Here is a 20,162-nt window from a genome sequence, read left to right on the forward strand (position 1 = left end):
CGCACTAATAATCTCTGTTGTCAAATTTTTAATTGGATAGTACAGTTAAATATCCATATTCTTTCATTGTTTTACTTCCAAGAAAATAAGTAAAGTCCACAAAAGTGGGCTTCAAGTTGTGAGTAAACACTAAACAATAATTAAACAAGCTTTCTGACTTTGTTTCAAGTCTTCTCCAAAAACAGTTCTACCTTTCAATATTTCTTTTTTCTTATTTTTTGTCAAATCGGCAACACCAATTAAGTCGTTGTCTCATCCTTAAGAACAAAGAGGACCGACCATGCTTCCAAGAAGTGATGTATATTGTCGTTGTAATTTTGAACAATTTTCAAGTATCGGTTCCCAATTGAATGCCGCCGCTTATCAAAATAATCCACCGTAGAATTTATCTTTCAAATGCCAATTGCATCTTGAGTGTGGAACATTTGTTTGTATATATCTGTTATTTTCTCTGATGTGGGTCCACTAACCATTGAGTCATTCAATAAGTCTTGCTTTCAAGCTTTTTAATTATGTTTCTTACCCAACAAACAAGTCTTACTGAGTCTACCTTTACTATATGCACTTCCAACCATCCAAAATCAGAACTGCTATCCATTCATTCACATGCGAGTCTTTGCTCCTTACTTGCAATTACCATTATCCTTCAATCTTCCTTGCTGCTTTACTTTACCAATCAGATATGGCTGCAGCTGTGGTGGGAGGCGCATTTCTCGCTGCTACAATTCAAACCATAGCAGACAAGCTTACCTCATCAGAGTTCCGTGGTTTCATCAGAAACACCAAGTTCAATTCCTCACTCCTGTCAGAGTTGAAAACTACACTGTTTGCTCTTCAAGCTGTGCTAGTTGATGCAGAGCAGAAACAGTTCAACAACCTTCCTGTCAAACAATGGCTTGATGACTTGAAAGACGCAATATTTGATGCTGAAGATTTGCTCAACTTAATCAGCTATGATGCCCAGCGGTGCAAGGTGGAGAACACGCCGGTTGATCAGCTGTGGAACCTGCCTTCATATATAAAGATCAATTCCAAGATGGAGAAGATGTGTAAAAGGCTGCAAACTTTTGTCCAGCAGAAAGATATCCTCGGCTTGCAAAGAGCTGTAAGGGGTAGAATTTCTCGTAGAACGCCTTCAAGTTCAGTAGTAAATGAATCTGTCATGGCGGGTAGGAATGATGATAAAGATAGACTAGTCAATATGCTAGTATCAGACATTGGCACCAGCAGAAGTAATAATTTAGGTGTTGTTGCAATTTTGGGTATGGGAGGCATCGGTAAAACAACTCTTGCACAACTTGTTTACAACGATGAAAAGGTTGAACAACATTTTGATCTCAAAGCCTGGGTTTGTGTATCAGAGGATTTTGATGTTGTGAGAGTAACCAAGTCTCTCCTTGAATCTGTTGTTAGAAATACAACATCTGCTTCTTCAAAGGTTTGGGAAAGCGATAATCTTGATATCCTTCGAGTTGAATTAGAGAAAAACTCGAGGGAGAAAAGATTTTTGTTTGTCTTTGATGACCTGTGGAATGACAATTATAATGATTGGGACGAGCTAGTAAGTCCATTCATTGGAGGAAAACATGGAAGCAGGGTGGTTATTACAACACGCCAACAAAAAGTTGCTGAGGTGGCACACACATTTCCTATCCTTAAATTAGAACCTCTATCAAATGAAGATTGCTGGTCTTTACTCTCAAAGCATGCATTTGGAGGCGAAAACATTTACGATGGTAAAAACAAAATCCTAGAAGCAATTGGAAAGAAGATTGCAAGAAAGTGCGGCGGATTGCCAATTGCTGCTAAAACACTAGGAGGACTTCTACGTTCAAAGGTAGGCATAAGAGAGTGGACTTCAATTTTGAACAGCAATGTATGGAGCTTACCAAATGATAATATTTTGCCTGCTTTGCTTTTGAGTTATCAATATCTTCCCTCTCATTTGAAAAGATGTTTTGCCTATTGTTCAATTTTTCCAAAGGATTACCCACTTGATAGGAAGAATTTGGTTTTGTTGTGGATGGCAGAAGGTTTTCTTGATTATTCAAAAGGCGAAAAAGCAGCAGAGGAAATAGGCGATGAATGCTTTGTTGAATTGTTATCCAGATCCTTAATTCAACAATCAAATGATGATTCTCAGGAAAAGAAGTTTTTCATGCATGACCTTGTCAATGATTTAGCTACAGTCGCATCTGGAAAAAGTTGTTGCAGGTTTGAATGTGGTGACATCTCTGAAAGAGTTCGCCATTTATCATATAACCAAGAAAAGTATGACATTTCCATGAAGTTTAAGAATTTCTACAATTTTAAATGCCTGCGAAGCTTCCTACCCATCCAATTCTTGTGGAGCACCCAAAATTATGCATCCATCAAGGTGGTTGATGATTTGCTACCAACACTCAAAAGGTTGCGTGTGTTATCGCTATCAAATTATATAAACATCACCAAGCTGCCAAATTCAATTGGAAATTTGGTTCAGTTACGTTATATGAATCTCTCCTTCACCGGAATCAAAAGCTTGCCTGATAAAACATGCAACCTTTACAATTTGCAAACATTAATTTTATCAAACTGTTGTGTTCTCGCAGAATTGCCAGTACATATGGGAAATTTAATCAATTTGCGTCACCTTGATATAAGTGGGACAAGCATAAATGAGTTGCCTATGGAAATTGGTGGGCTAAAAAACCTCCAAACTTTGACCGTTTTTGTAGTGGGGAAGCGACAAGAAGGGTTAAGTATCAAAGAACTTAGGAAATTCCGACACCTACAAGGAAAACTTACCATCAAGAACCTGCATAATGTCGTTGATGACACGGAGGCAGAAGATGCCAACCTGATAAGCAAAGATAAAATTGAGGAATTAGAGTTGCTATGGGGAAAACAAAGTGAAGACTCACTAAAAGTGAAACTTGTGCTTGATATGTTGCAACCACCAATAAACCTGAAGAGCCTGAAAATTGACTTGTATGGTGGGACAAGCTTTCCGAGTTGGTTGGGAGATCCTTCATTTTCTAACATGGTGTCCCTTTGCATCAGTAACTGTGAATATTGTGTAACACTTCCACCACTAGGACAGCTACCTTCTCTCAAGAACCTAAGTATAGAAGATATGAGGATGTTGGAGACAATTGGCCCAGAGTTCTATCATGTCCAGGAAGGAGAAGGTTCCAGTTCTACCTTCCAACCATTCCCTTCCCTCAAGTGTATAAAATTTTCCAACATGCCAAATTGGAATGAATGGCTTCCCTTTGAAGGCAGCAAATTTCCTTTTCCTCGTCTTAAAACTCTTAAGTTACATAATTGTCCTAAATTGAGAGGACATTTGCCTAGTCACCTTTCTTTCATAGAAGAAATTAAAATAAAAGGTTGTCCTCATCTATTGGAAACACCACATACTTTGAGTTGGCTATCGTCAGTAAAGGAAATAAAAATTAAAGACGATTTAGGTTCGAAAGGGAAGACTGAAAGAACTCAATGGTCGTTGCTTGAGAATGACACTCCGTGTCTGCTGCAATGTGTATCAATTGAAAGTTGTAATCCACCAATGCCTATGCCAAAAATGATTCTGAGCAGCACTTGTCTTCAACACTTGGATCTCTTTGATATTCCGTCTCTAACTGCATTTCCGACTGATGGTCTACCCCGTTCATTGCAGTCACTTGATATTTTCATGTGCAAGAATTTATCCTTCCTGCCTCCTGAAACATGGAGCAATTACACATCACTTGTGAGTCTTTCTTTATGGAGTAGCTGTGATGCACTTACATCCTTCCCACTTGATGGTTTCCCTACACTCCAACGACTTAACATTTGTAATTGTAGGAGTCTGGATTCCATTTTTATTTCAGAAAGTCCTTCACGTCGACCATCAAGCCTCCAATCACTCCAAATCACATCCCATCCTTCAATTGAATTGCTTAAAGTCATGCTTCCGATGGACACACTCACCGCTCTTGAACATTTGGAATTGAGTTGTCTAGAGTTGTCATTTTATGAAGGAGTTTGCCTACCTCCGAAATTACAATCGATTGTAATTTTGTGCCAGAGAACAACGATGCCTGTAACGGAATGGGGTCTCCAAGGCCTAACCGCTCTTTCAAGATTGAGAATTGGAATCGGTGAAGATATATTTAACACCTTGATGAAAGAGTCATTGCTACCCATCTCCCTTGTATCTTTGACTATCGGTCATCTCTATAAAATGAAGTCCTTTGATGGAAGTAGGCTTCGACACCTCTCCTCTCTCGAAAATATAGAATTTCGTAATTGTCGACAGCTTGAGTCATTACCAGAAGAAAGCCTCCCTGACTCTCTTAAGCTTCTGACCATCGAACGTTGTCATTTGTTAGAAGAAAGGTATAAAAGGAAGGAACATTGGTCCAAAATTGCTCACATCCCTGTCATAAGAATAAATGATCAAGTCTCGATATGAACCGTTTTAGCCTTCTAGGTACGTATTTCTTGTACCTCTATACTCATTTGTACGTGTTCATTGGTGTGCACAATCTATAAATATAACACAGTCAATTTCCACAGTGATATACGCGGTTTCAAATATTCATCTGATAATTAAAAATAAGAGTCCAATGCTTTCATAATAATTCACATTATTGATTATTGGTTCAAAATATTAGTCTGTTATTTGAGTCACATATAATGTAGCTGTCCTTACATATTCTCCTTAATGTCTATTTCATCTTTGTGTCCTCTGTACAAGATTTGATAATCTGTGGAAATTATTTTTAGGCATACAAAACTATCTTTAGTCTGTAATATTTGCTATGAAATGTGCTTGTGAACACAACTGGAATTATTTGTTTTTGTTAACTGCAATCTGAATGGAATTGTCTGAAGAACATTTTGTATAGTAATGAAAAATTGACAGTAATGAATCTGAATGGAACTGTTTATCAATAAACTCCTATACCAATTACCAATCACTTGTTGATAATGTCTACTGCTTTCTATAAATTATACCATCTTTCATTTCTTTAATATTTTTTTCTTCAAACAATTTCACTTCTTTGGTCATTTTGAGCAAACTATTAGTCAATTTCAATTTTGTTAATTTCACTTCTTTAATAACGATTGGATTTACTTAGCTATATTCAGTTTGTATTTTCTTATCATTTGAATGCATCTTTCTATATTGTTCATAACCTTCATGAGCAAGTTAGACAGTACAATGCAGTAAGTGAATGAATGCTCCTATGATTTAGAAACTAATATACTGTTTGAAATCGCATGTTCATTGTACAACAGTTATAAAATTATTGCATATTAACTATTATTCTGTTATTTTATGTTAAACTAGATCGATCAGCATTCGTAATGGACATCTATTGCAGTTATTGGATATGACATATATGGTGTTTGGCCTGGTAACTCATCTTACCTAAGGGGAATACATTTATTTGTACATTATCATTTTTTATCATACTATGTCCTAATGAATCAAAAGTTGTGATAACTTCTTTTTTGACATCAAGTTGTGTGATAATTTCTTGATAGATTATTTTTCTTGTTATAAACAATTCTTACTACATTTTATTGTTGTTTTGAAAAAGGATTATAGTGTATTCAAGCAGAGATTATAACAGCCATATTATAGTAAGAGTATAGATATCCAATCGGCAATTGTCGGTGCCACAAGAAAATTATAGAAAGCCCTCTAGAATTTTTCCTGCACAAATAAAACCACAAAACAGCAGAGCAACACAACAAACCCGATACACACAAAAGAAAAACAGATTTGCACGCAAAACAGAATTGTAACTAGGCAGAAATGCAAGCAAACCAGAAGCGCATGAACCAAAAGTGAGGCATGTTGTTATTGTCATGATTCTTCTTGTAAACTTGTTTTAGAGGCGTCAAACCACAACATTGGATATACTTTGCTAATATTCAGTCTGTATTTTGTTATCATTCAAATGCATCTTTGTATGTTTTCTAATAACCTGCATGATCCGGTCACTCGGTCAGACAAAGTACAATGCAATAGTGTTTGTACTTGTCAATAGATCCATCTAGCTTCAATCTAAATATTCTAATTTGGTTTCAATCTATGTAACACAAGGTACTATATTGAAAAGTTTTAATACACCAGGGATCAAATCAAAATCTAAGAAAATCAGAAAGAACTATAAACTTAATTCTCTGACTCAATTACATATTTTGTTATCAAATGCAATGGACATCATTGACTTACTAATATTATGTCTTTCTTAACAATAAAAAACTTACCCTTATGATTAAAAATAACCAAAATAAACAATCTGTTTAAATAAAAAGTAAAAATAGCAGAAATGTCCTTATCAATAGAAAATTTAAATGTAACTAATTTTTTTGGCAACCACCATGAGTAGAACTCCATTGTTCTCCACAAGCATAACAAAACTCAAACCGGCACCTGAAAACACCACCATTACTCACTAATTCAATTCTAAAAACAAATTACCATCATTGTGAGAAAGATAATAACTTCCTAATCATGTTTAATTGCATAATAATAAGGGTTGCTAACGAGTGTCCCCGAGACACTCTTTAGCCCAGGCACTCTTTTAAGAGTTCAAATTAAAGAAATCATTTACTAGAGTAGCAAAATGACTATAATAACTAACTTACCTGCAAGTAATATGCAAACAACCTCCATTTTTTTCAACATAGAATTTACATGTAGGACACCTTCTCCATTGTTTCTGATTAGCAAGCTCTCTAACAACAAGATCATCACTTCCTCTTTCATCCACATTCAATTTCTGATACTCCTCACAACCAATCCCAGGATGCCAAGGAACATGACAACTTGCACAAAACAACCTATGACAAAAAGGACACTCAGATTCTCTAATATCTTCCACACCTTCATTTTCATCAAGCAACATTGCAGAACAATCCTTAAAAGGACAGTAAAATTTAGGAACAGAACAAAAAAGTGCTTCACACAATGCATCATTCCACTTATCAATCAATTCTTTAGGAAGCAATGAAATGCAAGATTCAAGCTCTAACACACCTTTGCAATTCAAACCAGGACAAGAAACATTTGCTATTTTTTCATGGATTTTTGTTTCCACTTGTTTGATAACACATTCAGAACAAAATGAATGTGAACAACTTTGATTGTTAAACATTTCTTCAGTCTTCTTTGTTTCTGCACAAATCTCGCAAATGATGATTGAAGAAGAAGACGATTCATTTGATTCTTCATTGGTCTCGAGTTTTATCTTCTCTACGTTGAGGATAATTGCAACATCCACAGGTTTTGACGAAGAAGATGCGACGCAGAGTAACGACGGCGACGGTTGCGGTGGTGGTGGCGGCGGCGGCGTGGAGGTGATGAGTGAGTCGGCAAGGGTTTGTTGAAACTGTAACTCTTGAGCATAGGCTTCATCATCGTCCGTGATATTCGGAACAATCTCTTCTTGCTGCTCCATTGGTGTGTTTGAATTTGATGGTTTATTCGCACTCTATCAAGCACGGCAGCTCTATGATATGATTAGGCTTGTCGCGGTCTGCGGTGTCCGATATGTGTCGGTGTCCGATACTCATATGACATTCTTATGATATGTGTCGAATAGGTCAGACCGTATCCAAAGAAAAGTCAATTTTTCTTTTACCTTGACACTTTTTTTATTGGTGTTCGACACTTATAACACACTCAAGACACGTGTTGGATAAGTGTCCCAAAAAAATGTTTTTTCTTTGCTTATATTCTCCTTAAGCACATATTACACATATCTACAAGAGTTAAAGATATGTCTAAAATGTAAAGAAAAGGTAAAATATGTAGATATTTTACGTTTTATTGATCAATATTTTTAGTTTTTCGATAATAGATGGATAAATAAAATGTAAAATATTATTGGTGCTTATACGTTTTTCTCTCATATCCTAAGTTCTAACCCTAGCCGTCACCTTTTTTCTTCTCCTTAGTTTATCAAAGAGGGGTGATTTCAGGTCAAATCCTCCAAATTGTTTTTTCTTTCTCGTTATTAAATAAGTGTGATTTTTCACATATTTGTTTGGTTTTGTGTTATTTGTTATCCCGTCCTTGTGCGGTGTATTTTGTTGTGCCGTCTCTGTGCGGTGTATTTTGTTTTCCCGTCTTTGTGCGGTATTCATTTCAGGTTGAAGGATTAGATCCGATCAAGTACAAATCTATCCAATGTCGACTTTTGTGTCATCAACGCTGCAGATCTGGGGGCATGGACATTCCAGACACTTCAATATAGTCATATATGTAGGCTTATGTAATTTGCCGTTTTATGCTATTAACATGGATGCTGTGAGTTTGTTTGCAGATTCATCCATTTTGTTTTTAGCAAATTTGAATTTGTATTACATCGATGTACTCTATCAGTTTGAATGAATGAATATCCTTTATTTTTAGTCAAAAAAAAAATGTAAAATATTATTATATCTTGTTTTCAATCTTTTTTTAGAAATAATTTGCTCAACATAAATTTGCATGTATATATTTTGATTCTAAATTTATATATTTTATAAATATATAGTGGTGTAGGTGTCTTATATTTTTTATATTAGCGGTGTCCGTATCGGTGTCGTATCGTGGTGTCCGTGCTTCATAGTTCGCACTTTATTGCGTTGGGCTTTTTAATTGGGCTTTTTATTGTTCTATCTGTTGGGCTTAATTGGGCTTTATATGATAACGGTAGATGTAATGGTAATTACGACTTCACCTCCGCATTCCTCTCGCACATTTTCTCAACCAGCTAGTTCGTCTTCTCCAGTTACTACCTTACTATTCAAGGAGTACAGTATTTCATTATGTATATTAGATTTAAAAAAAATTTGTTGATAAAATTAGATTTAAATTTTTTTGTCAAGTAGCCTAGTGGCTAAAAGATCCACCTTAAAGTGAATAAGTGGAGTGTCCCAGATTCGAACTCGGGCTCCTGCACATATAGTGTGGTGTCCCTACCAGCTCCCGGAAACAAAAAAAATATAGGTTGAAAAAAAAAACTTCATCTTTGGATCAATCAAGATAAAAAAAAACATATTTGTATTATTATGTTATATATGCTTGATACTTCTTCTTTTCTATGGACGAAGTCGTAAATATCATCTAAAATTGACATGCACAATTGCGTAATTTTTTTTCAAGTAGTCTAGTGATAAGACTCACACGTTTAAACGTATAGAAATGTGGAATTTCGGTTCGAACTCCAATCACTTCAATAATGTCTTTGATAGCTACCCATTTGAGCATTTGAGCTACAATCATAGGACACAATTGCGTAATTATGAGTATAAATATTTGTGAAGATGTGTAATCTAACAATATTATATATTGCAAAATATATAAGAATCTTATATATCGAGACGGATGGAGTAATAATATATATTGTTAGTTAAGATGTGCAATCTAACTCACATGTGGACAAAGGATTAGGATCTCTTTAATTTTTCATCATGTTTTTTCTCATTTTTTTTAATTCAATGGTTGATTTTCCTCATTTTTATTTTTTTGTAATTTACCAACTCTTAGATTAAGAAAAATGAGAGAAAACATAAGAAAAATTGGAGAAGATCCATATCCGTAGACAAATATGTTCGACACTTTGTACTTTTATATTAATTTTGAGTGAAGACTCATTTTAGTCCTTATAATTTGATGGCTCAATTTATTCACCGACAAATATAAAATTCAAATTAGTCTTTGATATTTTTATACGGTAACAAACTATTTCATGATTTGATGTAATAAACAAATTAAGTTGTCCCTAGTATGAAAATATGAGAGACTAAATTATAAGTTGATTATTGCTATTTTTGAAATAAATTAAGTGAGATGTTAGTTAATTAAATGCACCTTAAAATGTGCCATTGGGGCACATGTTAGCATTTGCCTTATTATTATTGGTTACCCTCATCTTTTATTTTTGGCAATGAGTGAGTTAAGCCACTTGGTTGGTCTAGTAGTGAGAAATTTGGGTACGCAGTATGCATGATGTCCTACGTTCGATCCTCATTGTTAACATTGTAAAAAAAAAAATACTTTACCAAAACAAAATTTATGTATGTTCACAAAAAAAGGGAAAATCTTAATGATTGTTTTTTTAATTGACCATTTACTCTTTTTAGATTCCAGATCATGTTTCCGTTCTAAAATTTCTATATTTAAATAAATTTATTTTTAGCAATAAATTTGAAATTTTATTAATTTAAAATTTTAAAAATTCATTCAATTAAATCACTGGATCAATTTTTTGTTACCAATTTGGTAATTTTCTTATTAATTTTTCTTTTAGATTCTAGATAATATTTCCATTCTAAAATTTCTTTATTAAAATAATTTACTATTTCTAGACCAAAAAAAGATTTACTATTTTTTTAGCAATAAATTTAGAAATTCATTAGTTTGAAATTTTTAAAATTAGTTAAATAGCATTGGATCAAACTTTCAAGATGATTGTACCAAAAAAAAACTTTCAATATGATATTAATTAATTTATTCTTACTAGTGGCCGATTTTTCTATTAGGTTAAGTTGCGTAAAAGATTATATTCTAGATTTTTTATATATTTTTTTTTTATGAATTTTGTTGAAGAAATATGGAAAAGATGGGTAAACTAAGAATGCAATAAATAAATAGAAACTAGTAATGTATGTGTAGTTGATTTTAGAAGTTAAAGAAGAGTAATTGGTTTTGGAAGTTATTGAAGAAGAGTGTGAATAAAAAAAATTGTGCTGTAAAAAAAAACTGTGAAGAGTATTTTGGGATTTTTAAAAAAAGATTACACCAAAATAATGTTTGGTCTTTATATATTAATATTAGTATAGATTTTACAAATTTTGTTGAAGAAGTATGGAGAACATGTGTAAACAAAAAAAAAAAATGCAACAATAGAAAGTGCTAGTGTGTAGTTGGTTTTGGAAGTTATTGAAGAAAAGTGTGAATAAAAAAAAATGTTAAGGGTATTTTTGAGATTTTTAAAATCAACAACCTGTGATTTCTTTCGTTACAAATTATATAAACGCAGATGAGCCAAATAAGCTACGAGAAGGAGCAATGCGCTCTGAGTCCACTTGTTGAGTAAGTAAACTGAATAAAATGATTTGTCAGATTTAGAGGAGCCACCAAATGAATAAGTGTTCAGCTGATTTCATGGCTCCGCATCCGGCCACACTAGATCGAACAATAATAATACTAATAATGTTTCAAAATAAATAATAATAATAATAATAATAATAATAATAATAATAATAATAATACCTTTGCATGTGGTATCTACAACTAACTTATAAGCAATTTTTATTTTACATGCATATACCTATTTTTATTTGTTGATGGATAAATAGCCTCAAATTATAAATAGGATAGTTTAGAAAAAAAAAAACTTATTCATTATTATAATTTTTTTAATTTATATAAAAGAACCTTAAATGACACTTTCTTTTTTTTGCAAGGTGAAGCAATTTCTATACACCGATGTAAATGTTTTTTTTTTTTTTGGTTTAACGACAATTTAAATGTTTTTTAAATGGGATCCGAACAAATCACGCCAAATAAATACTTTATAACGATATTTTTAAAAACTAACCATATAGAATGAGTTAATCAGATAAATGGATACATGTGATTAAATTCAAACGAAATCAACTACTTTTCATTTAGTTTTTTTCTTCTTTCTCTTAAATTCAAACCAAACAGCCTAACACAAATTAACCACGACAACAGTAACATTGCATACATGCACTGGACAAACATACCCATTATTAAATTTCCTTTTTTAATATTAAAAAGCAGAATCGCCTTTTTATTCATTAGGAAATTATTAAACTGCCTTCCATCGAATCATTGTCCTATTTTATATTTACTTTTATTAAATATTTTACAATTTTAATTTATTTTGTCATATAGATATCTCATAGTTTCATGAGATAAGTAATTCTTTTTTGCACGTGCATCAAATTAAATTATATCGTCTCAATAATTTTTACTCGTCAAAAGGTTTTACCCTTTCTTTCTTACCCTTATTCTTTAAATTTTTTTATACTAAACTTACCCTTATTCTTTTGTTGTTTTTTTTTTTACAAACCCTTAATCTTTTGTTGTTCTCACATATTGTCATTTTTATCGAACTTTAAATAAAATGGTAAATATCTCTTTTAATTTAATCAAAATACTAAATTCAAATATTGTTCTAAGAATGCAATAATATTGAAGGTACTATTCAACTTACACAAGTGAATTCTTTGCTATCTAACTAACATTGTTGGATATAGGTATAAAATCCATTTAAAATACGATATCAATTTTTTAATTTTTTTTATTAAAAAAAACTAAATTAGTCTATCCAAATTGATACCAGAAAGAATTTTTTAAATATAAATTAATATGAAAATATAACATGATATTGAATTTCGTATAGTGGTGCAAAATAATATAAGATGCGTACCACTTGCATGTGTTTCCACCAATATTAAGGGTTCGTTTGGTCTAGTTTTTTTTTTTTTGAGATTATGCAAATAATTTATGCAATATAAATTAAGTTTTATGTTATTTTATAAATTCACACTAATGAAAATTGTAATTTTATAAGCTATTTTATCATAAACCACCTTGACAAACTTATAATAACATATAAAAATTGTATAAGTTATTTGCATAAGCTCTAAATAAGAGGAAAAAAAGTCAGGCCAAACGATACCTAAACATGTCAAATATTACTTCCTCGTGTCATTTTTATAAAAAAACAACTCATTTTTTAGATTGATTAAATAACTGAAGTATTTATTATTAAAAAAAAATTGATGTAGTATTTGGCATATAAAATAGACTAAATACATAAATTATTTAATAATTATAAAAAGTTAACTACATAAATTTTATAATAAAAAACTAGAAATAATGAGTTTTTTTTTTTTTGGGTTAAGAAATAATGAGGCTTTATCAACCAAAAAAAGAAATAATAAGCCTTTTAATAGAGTTTTACCATTTACCACATTCTTTTTTTTTTTTTGGTAGAACCATTTACCACATTCTATACGACTCAAAAAGATTAGTTTAAAGTATACATTTGATCTAATCCAATCCAATAATTAAGTACATACCATAACAAAAAAGTAATGTCCTTTTTTACAGTCCTTTCCTTCTCTTTCAATAATAGTTGTCACTATTTATTCACAAGATTGCAAACATTCGTTCATGGATACCCACTTTCTCTTCTCAACCTCATAGAGTCAAACCCTTATTCATTCATTCATTCTCTCTTTCACATCAAAATCTCAACTTTCACAAACCCATTTCATTTTTTCACATATTTTCCTTCAAATAAAACCAAACACAAACACTTTACATGTGTCAGAATGAGTTTCACATACTAATCATCTTCAGGTACTTTACATGTTATTTCTTCTTTTATTTCCACATAGCTATTTGAAATCAATGTCTTCAAATTAATGAGTAATATATAGCTAGCATATTCTTTGTATTAAATTCAATATATATTATTGAGATTCTTGTCTTTATTCACAGGAAAACAAAAAGAAGTTCCAGAATCACATCACATGCATTGAAATGAAACCTTAGTTCATACTCTACAAAAGCTTCATTATTATATATAACAAAAGCTTCATTTTGTGTTTTTACTTTATAGCATTATTATTGGGATTGTGATCTTCACCATGGCAACCACATTTAAAGGGATTTGCAAGAGTTTGAAATACATTACTCAGATGTTTGGTAATAATCTTTTGTTGCACTATCCAATTTAATGTGTTTGGTTTTGTGTGATTTCTGAGTTTTCTTTTGTTATTGTTTGGTTTGGTCTAATATATGAAATGGGTCTTTTTCCAGTTGTGAAGGAGCGGGAGATGGAAATTGGGTACCCGACGGATGTTAAGCATGTGGCTCATTTTGGATCAGGGAATGGTCCCAGCTGGGTATGGAGATGAATTTAATTGGTTTTATATATCTTCATGTATTTTGTGCATGTTTGGATTGACAGTGAGTTTGGCAGAATCACAGTGTCACTGTGATTTTGTCGAACTCACGTTGATTCTAGACATTTCGTCTATTCCTTTGTTAATTGCCCTTTTATCTATGCAGATGGATGATTTTAAGAAAGTTCCTGATTTTTCAACATCAATTGGTTGCTTTGATGAAATTAGGGACTCCGATCCAATGGCTGTCGCTTCACTATGGTCCTCCCTAGGTATGATTGATTTGCTTCTCAACACACAAATGTTCTTCATGAATTAATTAGTTGAAAAAGTAATATGTATTTGATTATTATTATTATTATTATTATTGTGTGTTTTGGATATGTTTGATAAAAGTGTGGGGCTTTTGAAAAGCTATCTAGGTTCTTTGCCCCCTTAGAAAGAGTTTGGCTGTTCTGTCACGAGCAAATTCATCTCCAACAAAGAGAATCTTATGGTTTTTGGCTTTTCAATTAACATTGTTTTAAGTGTGGTCCACACCAGAATTTATAAACATAGTTCTTTGGCTGTATTAAATTTAGGGTACCAGTGTGCTTGTTAAGTACATGTTTTCTTAGATTTTGGGTTGGTCCAAACACCAGGTGGTTCAACAGATCTTGGATTGGCTTTGATATGTTTGTTAGTCCTTTTGTTTTCCTTGTGAAACGCTTCCTCGATGTGATAAATTAAACCCTTTTTTTAAAACACAATGAGATTTATTCTTCTCATCGCTTGATTGAGATTGAATCATCATTGGTAAATGAATATTAATGTGATATCCTAGTATGGATTCGGGAATAATGCAACCATCAAGCATTAGCAAGGTTTATGATCATATATATTAATATTACACATAGGTGTAGTTCTTGGAACATTGTACTTCGGTAGTCATGAAACATGGTTGTTAGTCTAGCCAAGAAGAATTATACTGTTGTTGGATATATTAGCTGTGATAGTGAGATACTTTGCCTTTCTTGAAGGGGAAAGTATATAATGTGTTGTGTTCTTGCAAAAACAATATATTCCAAGGGTAGGTCTAGTGCCAAATTTGGAGTATCTTACTTCCTCACAGTTAAGAAGTTATAATCCAACAAGGTAGTAATATTCTCTGTCTGAAAGATAACAGTGGCACTGAGACACTATGCATGGATGTAGAAGTTCCATATGCTAAAAAACTGTGTTTAATAACTACACAATTTAGTTTTCAAAATATGATGTCTATCTTCATGATGATTTTCCTTTTATGAAGGCTCTGTGCTTTGTCCGAATTTTACCTTCGACTGCAATTACTATACAATACTGATTCCACTCTAATGATTATATCATAAATTCATTGTGTGGTACTAATGACGAATTTAATTTATTTCCAACAGTTGCATTGTGATTATATTTCCTTCTAGTTCCAGTTAGCGAATCATGAGCAATAGACATCGTATATAATTTTTATATTCTTATTGATAACTAATCTTATTCTTTTTGCACGCAGAAAATCAACAATCATCAAACATGTGCAGAGGCATCTCATCTGCTGCAGGTGATGCTCATATTGCAGAGAAGCCCAAGCAGAAAAAAGTTAAGTCAACTTTCTCTTCCCTGTCGCCATCTTCTTCATCAAGACGATCAAGAGCATCAAAATCAAAGGCTGCGTTCAGCGAGAGAGAGGCAACAGCAATTGCTATGGCATAGCAGATTCAAGACTAGGAAATCTGCGACATATTTGGCATCACCATATTCAACAAAATACTTCTTTTCGGGAAAAACATGGAAGAAAGATAATAAAATATGGCAGTAAATTTTTCCTGGCTTGTAGTTAGTAAATTATAATCTAGTCCAGTGGGAGAAAAACCAAATTATTTGTTTACAGACAGAGAATAATTCCATGAAAAAAGCTAAAGGTTGTTTTTAGTAGTTTGGCTTTCTCCAAATCATATGCTGACCTTGAATTTAAAAGCTGTATTGTCAATTTTTGAAGATTTAAAGGAATGTCATGGTGGTGTTTAGTAGTTTAATATGCATTCTGCAGCATGTTTTTTCTTGTTTATAACTTATTGTGCATTCATAGAAATCCTATGAATCTTCGAGCATGTAAATGTCGTGTTTGCAGCCTACAAAAGGATCTGGCTAGTAGATTAGCACAAAGAGCTAGTCTCCTGCAACGTGACAAACCAAACTTTGAATCTTGACGAAGGGCCGACAGAGGTGTCTATAATTTAGTGTCGAATAGGATTATCTCTCGAGGAAGTAAAAACAGACATAAACAAGACATAAAAAATCTGTGCATTACATATCATGACACTAAATTATAGACAGACAAAAAAAACTGTGCATTATATATCATGACACTGATTGAAAAAGGTTGCCTTGCCTAGTTTTTCCATTCCAATCTTTGAAAGATACTAATAGATTTTCCTGTTGATTTACTCCTTTGTTCATGTTCATAGATATTTTTCCAAGCATGATAGAATCATGCCTACACATAATTAACTCTTCTTATGTTAGGTTAATGGGCCATTTTGATTTGCATCTCATTATTTTCTTCATCTTATTTTCACACTCACTTGTGTTTTGAACATCAGAAAAACAGCTAAATAATTAGAAAATCAAAATCATGAGTTTTAGAGATTTGTTGGTGTATGTTTTAATAATTTGATATCTAGATATGTCGTAGATAGCATATCATATGTTGAAAGAAGATCATGTGATGAAATACCATATAATTTTAAATTTTATAGGTTTGATTTACTTAACCAAAACTTTCAAGTTAACAATTTGATTTATTTAGGCCCCGTTTGGATTATCTTATTTTTGAGTTTATGCAAACAACTTATGCAAATTTTATGTATTATTTTAAATTTGTCAAGTAGTTTATGATAAAATAGCTTATAAAAACACAATTCTCACTAGTGTGAACTTATAAAATAACATAAAATCTAATTTATATTGCATAAGCTGTTTGCATAAACTCAAAAATAAGCTAACTCAAATGAGGACTTATTTATTTGTCGAAATAATTTGTTTTCATTGGTTGATGAATAAATACCCCCAAATCATACACGGAGTAGTTTAGAAAAAAACTTATTTATTATTATAATTATTTTTAATTTATGTAAAAGAACCTTAAATGACACTGATTTTTTTAAGATGAAGTAATTCTATACACCAACGATCTAAATGCTTTTTTTTTTTTGTTTGACGACAATGTAAATGTTTTTTACATGGTTATCCAAACAAATCACGCCAAATAAATAGTTATAACGATATCTTAAAGATTAACCTTATCAGTACTTAAGCTATTTGACCAATTTTTTTTCTTCTAAAATTTTCATGTTTTAACACATTTAAAATGTGTGATTCTTGCCATGAACTAGTACTTTTCATTTAGTTTATTTTTCTCTCTTAAATTTAAACCAAACAGCTAGCCTAACATGATGAACCACGACAACAATAACATTCCATACATGCACTTGACAAACATACCCATTAAAACCATTATTAAATTTCCTTTTTTAATATTAAAAAGCAGAATTGCCTTTTTTATTTTTTTTGTCAATTAGGAAATTATTAAACTGCCTTCCATTATCGAATCATTGTTCTATTTTTATATTTACTTTTATTAAATATTTTACAATTTTAATTTATTTTGTCATATAGATATCTCGTAGTCTCGTCGCGTGAGCTTAGTTAAGTTAAGAGACATCGCATTAGTACACCGAAAGAAAGAAAAAAAAATCGCATTATATATGCAATGAGTCGAGTTTCGAATCTGGATCATCACACTTGTCCACTTTAAACGTGGATAGATTATTTGACAAAAAAAATCGCATGGCTTCATGAGTAACATTTTTATTGCACGTGTATTAAATTAAATCACATCATCTCAATCATTTTCACTCGTCAAAAGTTTCTGCCCTTCCTTTCTCACCCTTCTTCGTTTATTGTTCTGACTTTTTTTTTATTGTTCTAACTTTTTTTTTTTTGGTTACATTTTATTGTTCTAACTTATTGTCCATTATACCGAACTTTAAATAAAATGATAAATATCTCCTTCAATTTAATTAAGATTTTGGTATGTTAATTGATATGTTAATTTTATACACCTTGTCAGGGACTTGAACCATGAACACCCAACTCCTAATTAGTTCAACTAGTTCAATCAGTTAAGCCTAAACTAGTTTAATCAGTTGAGTTACTCATCCCACCTCATTCAAATTGTAATCTTAGCAGCAATTTAGCAGGGCTGGTACAAGGGAAAGGCCAACAAGATAATTGTCTAAGGTCTCGAAAAGTATTTTAAAAATTACTTAATAAAAGGCATCATATTTATTTTTTGGGATAAAAAAAGACATCATATTCAACTATTTTCAAAATTAAATTAATATAATTTTATCTAAAATTAATTTTCGCTCTACAAAGATTAATTTATTTCATCTAATCAATCAAATTATGAAACAAAATTGATTATATTAATTTAATAAATAATATTTAATTTTAAATCATATGAAAAATAGCATTTAAACTAAAATAAGCCTCATTCTTAAATCCACCTTAGGATTCCTAATGTGTTGGACCGGCCTGCAATTTAGTAACTTAAATTTATAAAATAACTAATTACAAATTAATCCCTAAAATTTAAGATAAGTATAAAATCAGTTCTTCGGTCAAAAAATATGTCTTGGTAAACATCCATAAGAATCAATAAAAAAAAAACCACTTGCATCTTGGAGTATTTGCTGCGTCAAGATAAGTATAAAATCTTTGAAATAATGGTGCCTTGGAGGCTTGGACAAAAGTCCTAAATTGTTGCCTCTTCCTCACTAATATACCTTCTATCTCAGCTTTGTTCTTCTACTCAACGTGTGCTACACCCTAATATACTTCGTCGTCACCGGTATACTGCGCTCAATCATTCTGCTAATAACTTGTTCCATTCCGTTTAATTTCCAAACAATAGAATATGAAACTTTTGTTGCATTTCGTTATGTTCCATTCTATTCTATTCCGTTTTATTCTATTTTGATCCGTTTTATTTTATCGATACAAACATACCCTAAATTAACCTAACCTAATGATTTACTATAATACAGTATTGTTTATTTTCCAGATAATATATATATATATATATATATATATATATATATATATATATATATATATATATATATATATATATATATAAGGCAAAAAACATAACATATATGAAGCATGGACACGAACGCTGGATACGACACAGACACTGACACGTCCACACCGATAATATAATAATTTGAGAAATAACACAATTCAAAACACAACTACTCTTTTCTTTTTTTATATTTAACCAAGTCTCACCTACACGTTTTAATAATATTACTTAAAAAAGTTAATCTAAATAAATATCTCTAGTCTCTAACAAATTAGGGTTAGTCGCCACCCCTTTATCTCAACTTTTATCTCTTTTTATTCTTTCATTTTAGGGGGTGATTTTTGGACAATTTTGCCCTGAAATCACCCCTCAACACCGTTTTTTTTTCTTCCTTTTTATTCAAATAAGTGGTTATCTATATAGATTTGCTTCTTTTTTGTTTTTAAGTTTGTCGTCGTCTTGTGCGGCGTTTGTTGGTTTTTCGTTTCAGTACGGTGTTTCGTTGATTCAGATTGACATATCTACATCAACTCATTACAGATCTTGGACGTCAACGTTGCAGATCTTGGACGTCAATGATTGTAGAGTTTCAATGCAAATTTAACGTCATTTTGGGAATTGTAATAGAAATTTTACATAAAATCAAGACAAAAAAGTATCTTCTTAATAAGTGTGCAAATGAGCATATTTGCTTACAAAAGAGGCCGGAGGGAGTACCAATTCCCGAGAATACCAACAAAAAAAGTGAGCCGTTTTTTAGTCTCATTTATTACTTATCGGTACCAATTACCAAGAACATCAACAAAAAAAATTGAGCCGTTTTTTAGTTGCATTTATTACTGATCAGTACTCTCTGTCTTAATTATAAACACATATCCATTTTGTAGATTCATTAGATAACTAATGTATCTGGTCTATAATTAAGACCAGATACATTAATTATCCAATGAATCTAAAATGCAGAAATTTGTTTATAATTAAGGTTGGAGGGAGTACCATTTAACAAGTAATCAAATTTGAAATTCAAAATTCAAAATTCAAATTAGAGGGATAATTGGTGGGTTAGGATTTATTTTTAAGGTTA

The 20,162-nt window shown here is 31.7% G+C and overlaps 3 protein-coding genes across 5 annotated transcripts; 2 read left to right on the forward strand and 1 right to left on the reverse strand.

The window, feature by feature from the left end:
* Positions 1–239: 239 nt before the first annotated feature.
* LOC123882761 (putative disease resistance RPP13-like protein 1) lies at positions 240–5,572 on the forward strand. The gene is made up of 2 exons (XM_045931387.1): positions 240–4,456; positions 5,321–5,572. Exon 1 carries the CDS (start codon positions 560–562, stop codon positions 4,436–4,438), a length of 3,879 nt encoding a protein of 1,292 aa, XP_045787343.1. The 5' UTR covers positions 240–559; the 3' UTR covers positions 4,439–4,456; positions 5,321–5,572.
* A 325-nt stretch (positions 5,573–5,897) lies between these two features.
* Positions 5,898–7,460, reverse strand: LOC123882777 (E3 ubiquitin-protein ligase RSL1-like). Of its 2 annotated transcripts, none has more exons than XM_045931389.1 (2): positions 6,631–7,453; positions 5,898–5,963 (listed from the first exon to the last, which is right to left on the reverse strand). In XM_045931389.1, the coding sequence occupies exons 1-2, from the start codon at positions 7,440–7,442 to the stop codon at positions 5,933–5,935; spliced, it is 843 nt and encodes a 280-aa protein (XP_045787345.1). In that variant the 5' UTR covers positions 7,443–7,453; the 3' UTR covers positions 5,898–5,932. The 2 variants fall into 2 exon arrangements, with proteins under 2 accessions (XP_045787345.1, XP_045787344.1); XM_045931388.1 differs by lacking the exon at positions 5,898–5,963 and adding an exon at positions 6,137–6,415 and having other exon boundaries at positions 6,631–7,460.
* Positions 7,461–13,137: 5,677 nt separating this feature from the next.
* Positions 13,138–16,000, forward strand: LOC123882799 (CRIB domain-containing protein RIC1-like). 2 transcript variants are annotated; one of them, XM_045931398.1, is made up of 5 exons: positions 13,138–13,369; positions 13,632–13,717; positions 13,832–13,917; positions 14,084–14,189; positions 15,443–16,000. In XM_045931398.1, the coding sequence occupies exons 1-5, from the start codon at positions 13,332–13,334 to the stop codon at positions 15,640–15,642; spliced, it is 516 nt and encodes a 171-aa protein (XP_045787354.1). In that variant the 5' UTR covers positions 13,138–13,331; the 3' UTR covers positions 15,643–16,000. The 2 variants fall into 2 exon arrangements, with proteins under 2 accessions (XP_045787354.1, XP_045787358.1); XM_045931402.1 differs by having other exon boundaries at positions 13,139–13,369; positions 13,511–13,717.
* Positions 16,001–20,162: the final 4,162 nt, after the last annotated feature.

The sequence above is a fragment of the Trifolium pratense genome, linkage group LG1, assembly GCF_020283565.1.
Source record: "Trifolium pratense cultivar HEN17-A07 linkage group LG1, ARS_RC_1.1, whole genome shotgun sequence".
Taxonomy (NCBI): domain Eukaryota; kingdom Viridiplantae; phylum Streptophyta; class Magnoliopsida; order Fabales; family Fabaceae; genus Trifolium; species Trifolium pratense.